Raw genomic sequence first — 9,754 nt, forward strand, 5'->3', positions numbered from 1 at the left:
TAAAAAATATAAATTAAAATAGGTCACAGGGTTGTTAACACACATATTTAATGTTTTATTTAAGAATTTATATTGAGGAATATTTTACATGAGCTACTCTTAGCATATTCTTGCGAGGTCAGTGATAACATTACTTTTAAAGCTATTTATAATAGAATACAATAATTTTTCAATGGGTCTATAAAGAATTTTGTTGCATCAAATGGTAGTGTATTTAATGACTGCAAAAAAGAGAGAAAATACAATAAGTGTAGTGCATAAAACAATTTAAATCAAATAAAAATGTTGCAGTCGAGCGCTAACGACTGGAAAAATATGTTTTTCCCCATTTGCCATTTTGTAGATTAATTGAGGAAGACCAATAAATAAACCAAATGACAACAACAACAATAATGACCAATCTTCTGCTCAACCCCAAGAACTATACATGATATAAACTTATGCATGTTTCTCATTTGATACGACATTAATACGCACGTTGTAAACTTGTTACTTGATGCCTATTAATATTTTGTAAAAAATGTATGTGATTAAGTTTAATGTTGTTTGTGCACCAAATATCATATAATTATTATCTGCTAGTTCCGCAAATATTTCAAGTCTTAATGGGTAATTATAATATTTTCCATATACATTTTCATGTGCACCCACATTGGGCTGCCAGCGATTTGGCCGACCTCCGTTTTTAACTGCATATCTAGTTTCATTCACTTGCTTCAGTAGCTTTTCAAGTAGCCCCTTTTTGATGTAAGATGAGAAGCAATTGTTGTGCCACCTCCCCAACCCCAGCCCCGCTCACGTCCCCGTCTTTGCCAACCCAATCTTAATACCTTGGGGGTGTTAAACTAATTGAATGGCTCACTCTGAAAAAGTTCTTTATCTCAAATTTCGCTTGAGCAGTAGAAAGACGAGGCCACGCGTCAATTAAATTGAAGTGCATGTAAAATGTATTTTAAAAGCTTGGCCAATATTATTTTACTCTCCAATACATTTGATTCGTGTAAGAAATCGCGTTAACACTAAAGTCCAGAGCTGGCTCAGCACGTGCCTCGCAGCCAAAGAGCTTGTTAAGCATTCAATTTTATGGCATTACTTTAAGTTCCACTGCCCAAAAAGGCCAACAGCGTGAGTTGCTGCATAGCAAAAAAAAAAACAACAAATTTGTAAACGAATTGCAGATACTCTGTAATAAAAGGAAGAGTTTGAAATACTTTTGATGCGCATGATAATTTGACTTTGTTGTTTTCAACTTTACTTTTCATCCTCAATCTGTTTTGTTTATTCTCTTGTTGGCACTTCTCTCATGCTCACGCCTTATAGGGTGTACACAACGTGGTTTTGTTGGACAGTTTGCAACACATTTTTGGCATACTTCACACAATCTACTGATGAAGTCAACTGGAAAACTCGCATTGCTTTGATGTTCCAACAGCAATTGCAATGCGAATGTATGGGAGTACACACTACTAACTCACACCATCACACACACACACACACACACACAAGCACAAAGCATGCCATTTGTTAAATGTCCTTTGGCGCATTTCAAAGCCCAACTTCAAAGCCCGAAAATGACCTTTGTGTGTGGCCAAAACTGCGGCCAGGTGGCCAACATCGTATTTCTCGGCCATATAAAAGGTGCCCACTAAATAGTAATTTACTAAATTAGTTTGTTTTTCTAACTGGACCACAAAGCGGGCCAGTGTGAAGGGCGTGGCAAGCAGTTGGCAGCAAGCTCTCATATCTTGCCGCATTCCATTACCATTTTTTCTTAATTACTGTAAAAGGATTTCAATTAGTGGCTGAAACTCATGTTCAACGCGATGCTAAAAACCTTTCAATGCCAGCAAATTATTAATAATAATACAAATAGCTAACTGAATTATAATAAACAACAACAAATACGAAGGCAATTAACACAAAATCGTCAAAATGCAATTAACGTTACGTTAATGCAAAAATAATGAAGCGGCGCTCGCAAAAAACTGGTGGGAAAAAATAGATAATTGCAATGTATGAACAATTACAATAAAACGATTTTAATTAATATGCCCAAATGCTTTTTGCATGTTTATAAATTGCTTACAAAAAATATATTTATACATAAGCTAACGGTAATCTAGGTATTTAGTGAGAAAAAAATACAAAACGGAAAAGCATGCATTTTATTGCAGTTCAATCGACACCCGCGAGGCATATGATGGAAACAAATGTATCTGCGCACAAAATGTACCAGAAATTAGTTGTATATTTGTATCTATAATTAAACTAATCTGATCAAATAATAATAAAAACTAAAAAACAGACGTTAATGAAACGGCTGTGAAATGAATTTGTAAAAAATTTAGATAAATTAAAATAAGATATTAAATATATAGAACACGATTGAATGTCAAAGATAATGAGCACCTGAATTCAAGTACCAAATCAAATTTATAATTTAGCTATAAGTCTTATTCACTTTACAATTAGAATAAAACTAATTCCACTCGAAAGAAAGACGCTTAGAAAATTTTTAAAAAGAAAATAAATAAAGATATTTTCAAAAATATGCCTGAAAAATATATAAAAAATTCCTAAGCTTCTTTAGTATAAATCTTCTTTTACTCGAAAATATTACAATCTTATATAAAAGAAAAAGAATCGCAGCTAATTTTAACCAAATCATATTAGAAATGATAATTTCAGTTTGACTAACTCGACTGTGTTGCTTATCTGTCACGCTTATCAAATGATTCGAGCGCTAATTACACTCCAGCATTACGACACACTGTGGCCGTGGCAGTGACAATTGTGCCCACTGTACTCATATGTGCAATGAGCGTAACCAGCTTTAGATAATCATTTAAAATAAAGCATGAAATATGCAGTTGCAAATCCGTGGATTAACTATAAAAGTGCAGTTCGAGCTAAAAACAAATTAGTGTGATCCAAACAAGCTCAGAATGAAGAACAAATTTGCATGCATTTTGCTTTTGAGCTGCCTAATAAGCTATCTGGCGGTAAGCGCGATTCGAGTCAGAAGAAACCCATATTTAGTTTAATAAAATTTCTGGTACTTTTCGTCCAGGCTGAGAGTGTGGAAATGGCTGTGTCCAGCTGCATGACAGAGAATGGCGTTTCGGAACAAGAACTTAGTAGTCTGAAGTCTGGCGACGTAAAGCTTGAGGATGTCAAGGATAATGTCAAGTGTGCCTCTCAGTGTGTCTTCGCAAAGCTTGGCTTCATGAACAGCAAGGGCGTGCTGCAAAATGCTAAAGTTTTGGATTTCTTCAAGGACGAACCCCTTAAGGGGCAGGCGGAAAAGGCTTTGGAAGCCTGCGGCAGTGTCTCCGGTGCCAATCCCTGTGACACGGCGTTCCAAATCATGGTCTGCCTGGAGAAGCATGTCACCGAGATGATGAAGATGTAAACATAGCTGCAGAAGGGGAAGCCAAGGCATTATATATAGTAATTCACAAAATAAATATACACACAGAATATCTACTTGAGCGGAGCAAATAAAATTTCTTAAGCATGCTTTTATTATTTTCAAATTTAATATGGCTTTCAGCAAAGTAAACTCTTCGAATATTTTCCGCATCGTTGTGGTTTGGCTTGCGTAATTGAGTTCGAGCTGCTGCTCAACAGATGGCGCCACCATCAAAAACTTACAAGTTTTTCTTTCCTTATACTCTCTAATAGCCCAAAAATTTAGTTCATTTACGCTGCAAATATCTTCAATATTTGTTGTATTCTTTAGCTTTTTTCTCTCTCACTTAGCTGCCGCCGACGCTGTCGTCCAACAGATGGCGCCACTTGCCACTTAAACAGGATACTTGGTTAATTTTTGATCATATTTTAAAAGCATCTGCAAAATGCTAACAATTTAATTATATATTTGAACGCTTCGACAAGACAAACGAAATACTCATAAAATCATAGCCACTGGCAACAATTTCAATCGAATTGACAGGGTCGGGACACTTCGATGTTGTTCTTCGTCTGGTTGTTGTTATCGGAAGGCTGCAGGCTGAAGGCATAGAAAGTTTTGTTGTTAAATAGACAACGCTGCCTTGACAGCTTGCGGGTTGAGTGTGCGCCATTCTCTCGTCATGTTCTATTATTATTTCGAAGAATTTTTAATTTGTGCATTGCGAAAATATTTATTGAAACCGAAAAAACGCCAAGAGGCACCAGAACTTGACTTCTCCAAAGACGAGGATGTAGCAAAAAATAAACAGGAAGCATGAAAGTTAAGTGTGCTTGGCTGAGAGTTATTCAATGAGTGGATCTAAAGCGGCATACTCTAAGGCGCGGCAAATATATTAAGTTAAGATTGTTGAATGATTTTATAAAATATATCTATACAAAATATTTGTATATTATTTTTTTAATTTTTATCTAGTTTATTATATAGTAGACATAATTCTCGCACATGCATTCGGCTAATTTGTAAAAATAATTGAGCATATTAAAAAAAATTTCTTCATTTAATTATTATATAAATCGATAAAAGCATTGCATACCCTACCGTAATTCCTTTCTAAGTACAGGGTATATAAAGGCCAAAGAAAAACAAAAATCGGAAAATGAAAGAAATTGCCGAGTTTGCGACTCACTTGTTTATACACACACACACATACATATACGTATATACTAGGAGAGAGAGAGAGAGAGAGAGAGCTTTAATGGAGCACGCTATACGGGCATAAGATGCAGCTTAAAGTGTGGCTAAATAATATTCAAGTATATTGCAACGGGGTGGCAACCCTTTTTTCATGCTGCTACGAGAGCTATGTTTGTCAGTAATAGCCACTGAAACCTGGGCAAACAAATTGAATGAAATCAACTCGTTAAAAAGTAAATAACTCTGATGAATGGACTGGAGCACACAAAGCGCATACCTGAACTGAACTTTGCGCCCAGGTAGCCGCCAGGTAGGCGGGCAACGGACTCTGTCAGTCAATTGAAAATGAAATACAAATAAAAATGCAAACAACGGAACGACTGCCCCCAAACGCATTGCCCACATACAAATGTTGGGCTAAGCAGACAGCCCAGCTCCGACTGGCTGCCTGCCTGGCTGTCTGGCTGGCTGACTCTCCGGCTGGCAGGATATGCCGCTGACGACGTCTGGACTTGGCCGAGGAAATTAGTCGACGACACAGAGGCTCAGAGCAGCAGTGGCAGCAACTGCTTACAATGTGGCATCGCATATATACAAAAGAAATTGAAAATTGTGAAACGGGCTACAAGGAAATGGACTGTAAGCAGCCGCAAGGAAACAGGAGGCTCACAACTGCAAATCGCAACTCGCAACTCGCAACTGGCAACTCGATCGGTTGAGTGTTCCGGGAAACTGAAAACTGGATTTGGCACCGAGCTTTTGCCCAACTCTATTTCGCATTCATCGATGAACTTTCAATAACAAAACTTTCCGTTTGCCGTTGATATTTTTTCTTTCTTTCTATTTGTTGGTCTTTTTCCTTAGCCATATTCCAGGCTGTGCTGTTTTTAAGTTTTCAAGGATATGACATTGAATTGCATTGGCAACTAGCTGAAGTGCCCCTGCAGTTGGGCAACCATACAAAAAAAACAGGTTTTACCACCCACGTGAAGTGGCATTTGAAAAGTTTTTTTTTTATTTGCTCAAAAAGTTTTTATTACAAAAAATGAAAATGGCATAAGAGCATATGGTTGATTACTAGTAGGCGATAGGGTTTCTAGAAAAGAGTATTACAAAATAAGCGAGATTAAATATAGGAATTCCTTTAAAAATCATACTTCTTGAGATATAAAATTTTTTTTTAATTAAATTAAGATCTACGGAACATAAAACGTTCAAATTTGAGCAAGTTCTTAAAGCAAAGCTTCACTGGAAAACTTTTGCCAAATACGAATGGACTAGGAATTTGTGTAAAAGTTTAAGAGAAAATTTCTTCTTATATACATGTTATTAATATACACAAAATCTTAATAGTAAATAAACAATTTCACAATTAACAATGAGCAAATAACTAGAATAAATATATCATTGAATATCTCTAACATAATGAATAGGCTCACGTTAATCAATTGGCTTGCTGCAAAGACGTTGTAGAACACCATCAACTGATAGAGTGATTCATTCAAAGTTTATGGCCATTGATTAACTGAGTGCTGGAACAAGTCTCAATTCCAACTGCTAAACAAATTCAAAGCTGAGTTTCTCCCACACGACATAAATGCACAAACATTTAATCGCCCTTGACAGCTTTTGCATGTACACCTCATAAAGTTAATTACATTCCATAAGCGCTCAGTAAATAAATCGCATCATGCAGAAAATTCATACCCAGCTACGCACCTTGGCAACGCTTGGGTAGCAAACTTTTAGCAGCTGCTGTTGACAATTGCCAATTGGGGAGCTTCCAGCTGCGATAGAGTTGTATATAAGTATATGCTCCCGATGCAGTTCCTCAGAGCTCACTCCATAGTTAATTAAAAGCTAAACAGTGGAGTTGTTGCTGCCGGCAAATGCAAATGCATAAGCGTTACCAACAGCTACGAAAATCCCTCTCCGAAATCTCCTCAAACCAAATCCGTAAAACCTCCGAGCAAGTCAAAACCCATTCAACAACAGTTTCGCATAATTGTAAATTCAAGTGGAAATGAATGAATTTACGCTGAACTCGACAGAAAATACCAAACCAGCAAATGCGAATATGGTGCCCCTTCTTCCTCTCTCTCTCTCGATCGTTCCATGCTTGCGGAAAAGCGGAAAAGAGGTAACGGTAACGTTAACGTTAACGGCACTGCCATTGCCAACGGTTACGTTTCGCCCCCCAATTCTACCCAAAGCAATATGGCGTCGCGTCGCTGCGAATCACGTTGCCTGCATATTTTCATTCATTCATTTCAACGTCAACGTCTGACGACGATGACGACGAGGAGGACGACTCCCAAGTTATGGAATGCATAACGGGACTCTCTTCTTTTTCTGTAACTCCCCTTCACATGGAGTACTATAAATTTGTCGAGAAATGTGTAACGCTTAACCAGCGGGACAGAGAGAGAAATATAAAGTTCATTTTTAATTAGAAAGATAATTTTTTGCTGCTCTATTATTAATAGTAGTCTATGTGAACTGTGGTCTATTTGGGCATATCTGCCTGTAGTTGCAATAACTGAACTTTTTGTTAATATTTTTCAAAAAGAAGGTTGCTAATTTTACTAAATTTTACTAACTATAAAGTGAAATTTTTTGTTATCTAATATTAACTAACACCTTTAATACTATAATACTATAATATATACTAAACTTACTGAATCATAAACATATATCACAAAGAACCGTATCGGATAAATACATATCATCATTTAGGAACCACATTACAAATTTAGATGAGTGCTCATTTAAGTAAAGAAATATTTCACAATATTGGACCACGTTAACTTAGCTCTGGTTAATATAATTTGGTATACATATTTTGTATAAATATTTTTTTGTTTGTATTATTGAAATATGTCAAAAGGACATTTAAACCTTCACATATACCTGAAATACAATTTTATATAAATTATACACATTAAATATTAACATATTACGAACACATATAAATATATAGTCAATTAAAATACTTCAGTATTTAAACCTAATAGATCTAGGAACTAGAAGTTTAGTTATTACAAACACAAACTTCTTATTAGAGTATTCAACTTTCGATAGCACTAAGTTGGCCATTAATATTTGGTTTTTTTTTTTGTGGTATATGTACTAGTATACACACATACACACATATAGCCACAACGTCCAACACAACATCATTTGAATGTTGTGCCTTGTCGCTGCTTTGCCCTTCAAGTATTTACGCCTTTATTTATTTAACATTTCAATTGCATATTTTCGCACAAAAGCGCGTACAGCTCCCAGTGTCAATGGCTCTGAAAGGGTTCACATTCTGTGGTTTGGGTATTGCAAAGAAAGAAATTTCTTGAAATCTTGCACGTTTTTTCATAGGCTGAGCTATGCGAAATGTCCAAAGACCACTGCGTTGCACTCGAATACGTGTTGCAGTTGGAAAAAGTCAACGAAAGGGTTGCTCCTGCCACAAAGAGGGGTACCCAAGCATCCGAGCAGCACTGCTAAAGAGTCTTCAAGACATTTGGCTAGCGATAGAGTGCCTGTCAAAATCAGCTGTAGACATTTCTAACATACTTCACACATATGCAGCACATTCTAAATAAACCATCAAGATGAAAATTATTATTTCCAGTCTGTAAGGGATGACAACTATATTAAGCAACATAAAGAGGGGTGCCGTGGCGAATCTCTCACTCTGTTAAGATTACGAAAAAATGTGTACTACAGCTCAAGCCGTACCATAAGCTATGAATAAGGAAATTCTTAAGCAATAAAGATTTATACCAAATTGATAAAATTTCGGTAAAATGGTTTGATTGATAAGAATTAAATACTTTAATAGAAGTATTTATTATATATATATACTTATATAATATATATATATTTTTTTTTATATACATATATATTTTCATTCAGAGTGTGAAGAAGTTGTTCTGTAAAAAAATTCTAACATACTTATTTAACAAAATTTTAACATTCAAATTCAAAGAAACCAAAAAAACAAAGTTTAAATTCTCAAAAAATATTTATTATGAAATATTAAAAATCAATAAATATATTTGTTAAATTAAAAAAAAAATTGTAATAAGTTTTTCTTACAATGTTTGCTTACTATAAAAATCTATATAAATATAAAAAAAAAATATAATTAATATTTCAATGACCATATTAATATTGTGTGCTATGTTTTTTTAATAAAATATAAATTTAATAAATGGAATATATTAATTTCAAAAAATATATAAATAATATATACATGCACATACAGCATAGTATTAATAATATTTCTACTCCGAAATTTAAGTTCAGTTGTGCGTGAATCAATTTATTGGTCAAATATCAGGTGGAATTGACCATTTTTTATAGACATCCCTATATAAAATATATAAATCACATTTAAAATTCAGAATATATCTTAAATGAGCATTAAAAATGAAATAGTAAGAAAAAGTATACCAAATATAACAGATGCAATATGATATGCTTAAATAATCAAGGCAGAAATACCTTACATCAGCAAATACCTTTTGTAGTTAAGGTATTTGAAGCGCAGTTCAAACAAAAAAACCCAAAACATAGTAAAAGTGTTTACCTTGTAGACTTTGTGTCTAGAGCAGACGCCCTGCTGCATTCCATTCTTTTATATGCACATAGACCATATATCATCTCGCTCCACACATTGGCGACAGTTTCGTGTCGCGCCTAAAAGTATGCGACATCAGAAGCGTTTTCGGCTGCTGCTGTTTGGGCTTTTAGTTGAGTTTCTTTCGGTCTGCTGGTGACATCGATTGTTATTGTAGGGCAAACAAAAGACATTGGCATATCGAAATCCAAATACATTTGCCTATCAGACGAGCGCCCCTGCTAGCTGATAGCCATAAGTGTGGGAGCATCTAGTATCGAGTATGTCTGCGTGTCATTCAAGATAAAGTAGCTTAAGATTGATGGTTGTCAGCCTAAATGATACCTGATTGAGTATGAGCATGTGTGAGTGTGTGTGTGTTTGGCATATGTATGCTTGCCACACCCACTTCTGCTGGCACCTTTAAGTGTCATTTTATGTTCTCGACACGCATTTTTGTCAAGCGCTGCTCAAAAAAGTTTTCGAGCAAAAATTTTTGCACGCTTGATATGCTGACACTGAGTGTG

General features: G+C 35.3%; 1 protein-coding gene across 1 annotated transcript; it reads left to right on the plus strand.

Annotated features, from left to right (window-relative positions):
• The first annotated feature begins 2,935 nt into the window (after positions 1 to 2,935).
• On the plus strand, positions 2,936 to 3,499 carry LOC111593865 (general odorant-binding protein 56h). Its single transcript, XM_023306928.2, has 2 exons — positions 2,936 to 3,002; positions 3,071 to 3,499. The coding sequence occupies exons 1-2, from the start codon at positions 2,946 to 2,948 to the stop codon at positions 3,410 to 3,412; spliced, it is 399 nt and encodes a 132-aa protein (XP_023162696.2). The 5' UTR covers positions 2,936 to 2,945; the 3' UTR covers positions 3,413 to 3,499.
• Positions 3,500 to 9,754: the final 6,255 nt, after the last annotated feature.

This window comes from Drosophila hydei, unplaced genomic scaffold (genome assembly GCF_003285905.1).
Source record: "Drosophila hydei strain 15085-1641.00,03,60 unplaced genomic scaffold, DhydRS2 tig00000060-arrow-pilon, whole genome shotgun sequence".
In the NCBI taxonomy this organism is placed as follows: Eukaryota; Metazoa; Arthropoda; class Insecta; order Diptera; family Drosophilidae; genus Drosophila; species Drosophila hydei.